Source organism: Pyrus communis, chromosome 10, assembly GCF_041283825.1.
Source record: "Pyrus communis isolate YQ-2024b chromosome 10, ASM4128382v1, whole genome shotgun sequence".
Lineage (NCBI taxonomy): Eukaryota > Viridiplantae > Streptophyta > Magnoliopsida > Rosales > Rosaceae > Pyrus > Pyrus communis.
The window spans coordinates 21503063-21505588 of record NC_142574.1 but is presented as its reverse complement, the minus strand read 5'-3'; the positions used below and the strand labels follow the sequence as shown (position 1 = coordinate 21505588).

The 2526-nt window shown below is 33.8% G+C and overlaps 1 protein-coding gene across 1 annotated transcript; it reads left to right on the top strand.

The window, feature by feature from the left end:
- Positions 1–576: 576 nt before the first annotated feature.
- LOC148693709 (CLAVATA3/ESR (CLE)-related protein TDIF-like) lies at positions 577–1552 on the top strand. Its single transcript, XM_088677372.1, has one exon. It carries the CDS (start codon positions 875–877, stop codon positions 1268–1270), a length of 396 nt encoding a protein of 131 aa, XP_088533498.1. The 5' UTR covers positions 577–874; the 3' UTR covers positions 1271–1552.
- Positions 1553–2526: the final 974 nt, after the last annotated feature.

The window sequence follows — 2526 nt, the reverse complement described above, 5'->3', positions numbered from 1 at the left end:
AGTATTAATTAAGAAAAAATATGTACAACAATACATTCAAATGTGTGTTTTTAATTCTCTTCACATAGTTATAAACTCACGTGATTAATTTGATTTTCAAATTGATATATCATCTATTCTTGGCAATTTAATATCCATTAGTTAATTTTCGTGAATTTGTTTACCAATTTTTGGACTTCATATTACAAATTATGATGGCTATCAATTTATATAGGGCAAATCAAGAATATTAGAGTGTGCAAATTACGCAAGAATGGAAAGGAAAGTGAATGAATTCTCTCCATGAAAAGAAAAATAACGCAAAGAACAAAATCAGTATATTTTTCTTTTCTTAGGGTTCTCCAAGTCAAAGAAAGATTTTTTGAGGAACCGGCCAAACAAGAAAAAGCCACCACCTCCCTCTCTCCTTTCTCTGTGGTGCATTGCCTTTTTACTTTCCTCTTTAATATTTCATTCATTTGTGCATTTGAGTACCAAAATTGTCCTCGTTTCATTACATTTTACAAGGGCGTTTTGGTTAATTCATCACCCCGTTTCGGTACCATAATTTCATATTTAATTGGCTCTATTTTTAAACTTTATATAACAACTTTATCGTCTAATTATATCCCGTGTCAAGTATTATTTCGGGTACACAAAATTTTTTTTTTTTTCACTTGGGTTTCTCATATATACAAATGTGTATCGAATTTCAAAACCTACTTTATATTGTTCACTTTTGCTGAAGCTTCTCTTCTCCTCTTTCTCCCTTGTCCCTCTTCCCTCTCCCCTCTCTTTCTCTCTTTCTGATCATCATCACCACTTTCCCTCTGTCTCTCTCTCTAGATCTCTCTCTTTCTCTTCCCTTATTCTTAGCTAGCCTTGGTGCTGGTCTATGGATATTGAACCCTTGTGGGCTCTTGGGGGGTGGTTTCTTCTTCCAAATTGCATGGCAGCTGCACCTAAAACATCACCATCACCGTCGTCATCACCATCCATCTCTGAATTCCCCACCAAAGTAAACCCTAATTTGCTTCTCTTTCTTGCCCTAGTTTTTTTCATTTTTCTTCTTCTTGTCAGTCCATCATCAATGGCCTCCTCCTCCTCCACATCACCAATCACAAGCAAAAGGCTTCTCTCTGAGCCCTTATCAAAGTCTACCACAAATTTCCACCCAAAAAACACCCAAAACCCAACAACTACGTCGTCGTCTTCAAATCCGAGTGCCAGAAGAGATTTTGGAGCTGAAGCTCATGAAGTTCCCAGCGGACCAAACCCTATATCAAACTAGCTGCAGAGATGGTGAAGGTAGAGAGAAGAAAAGGATCGTAACGGCAACAGTTATTATGGTTTGTCATCTTTGTGGTTATTGTTTTAAAACTGCTTTGTCCCGCAGTGATGAATGAGGTTTGTTACCTTTAAATTGTTGTTCTCGTCATCCGTATTAATTAGCATTACCTTTTCTTTTATTATTTTCCTTCTTTTTTTTTGCTTTTGGATTTGGGTTAGAAATGTATAGCAAGAGTACACTTTGGTTATAATTAATATTTCATATTATGTAATTTCATATGTAGATGATAATGGTATGATTTTGGGTGGTGGTATAGATTATAAATGGGATTGTTCCTTTTGCAATGATTAATTATAATAAAATTATGAAATACTTTAATGTTGATGGTGAAATTCGGTTTTAGTTTTTTTTTTTTTTTTTTTTTTTTTTGGATCAAAATTCTGTTTTAGTTTGTTCATATATATTGTCAATAGATTTATGAAAACTCTAATTTACTTTTAGTCAAATTGGTAATAATGATTCCCAACTCTGTAAATTATTTTGATAAAACAGCTATTGTTTTACTTCTTTTTTTTAAATTAAAAAAAGAAAAAGAACTCTGTAAACTTTTTGATAAGTTTACATGGTACCCCTTCAAATTGAAGAAAGAAATGCATACACTTTATATATTTTGGAAAAAGAAGGAAGAAGAAAATCAGATGTATCATGTGGGTTTACTGCGTGGAATGGTAGTGATTCTTTAAAGCTGAAAAAAAATAGTGATTCTTTAAAGCCGAAAAAAAAAGGGGGGAGATACGCTGAGAAATCTGAGATAAAGAGGGAGGGAAGCAGTGGTGTCAGATCTCTCTGTGACAAATGCAGTAGTGGAAGCACTGGAGGTAGGGGAGGACCTTTTGTTTTGCCTGCTAAGAAATTTAAATTATTTGATCGACTTTTTGGAATTTGGCTTTTGTCTTCTCAAACACAAAATCCGAGAAAGCTGATTCCAACCAAGCAACCAAAACTAAAGTCATGATTTTGATAATGATAATAGTATCATTGCCTGTTGCTGAATAAGCTGCTCCCAATCATAGGCTTTATCATTTTGCGTTTGAAAATTGATTTTCTAAAAAATATATAATTAATTTCAGAATTTTCTTGTATGCTCCCGTATATCAGCGCAAGAGCCTGCAAAAATTTCCGCAAAATCTCTCTAAGTTGGAGAGATTTTTCAATGTGATTGGCACACAAGGTTCATCATGTGTTATTATACAAAT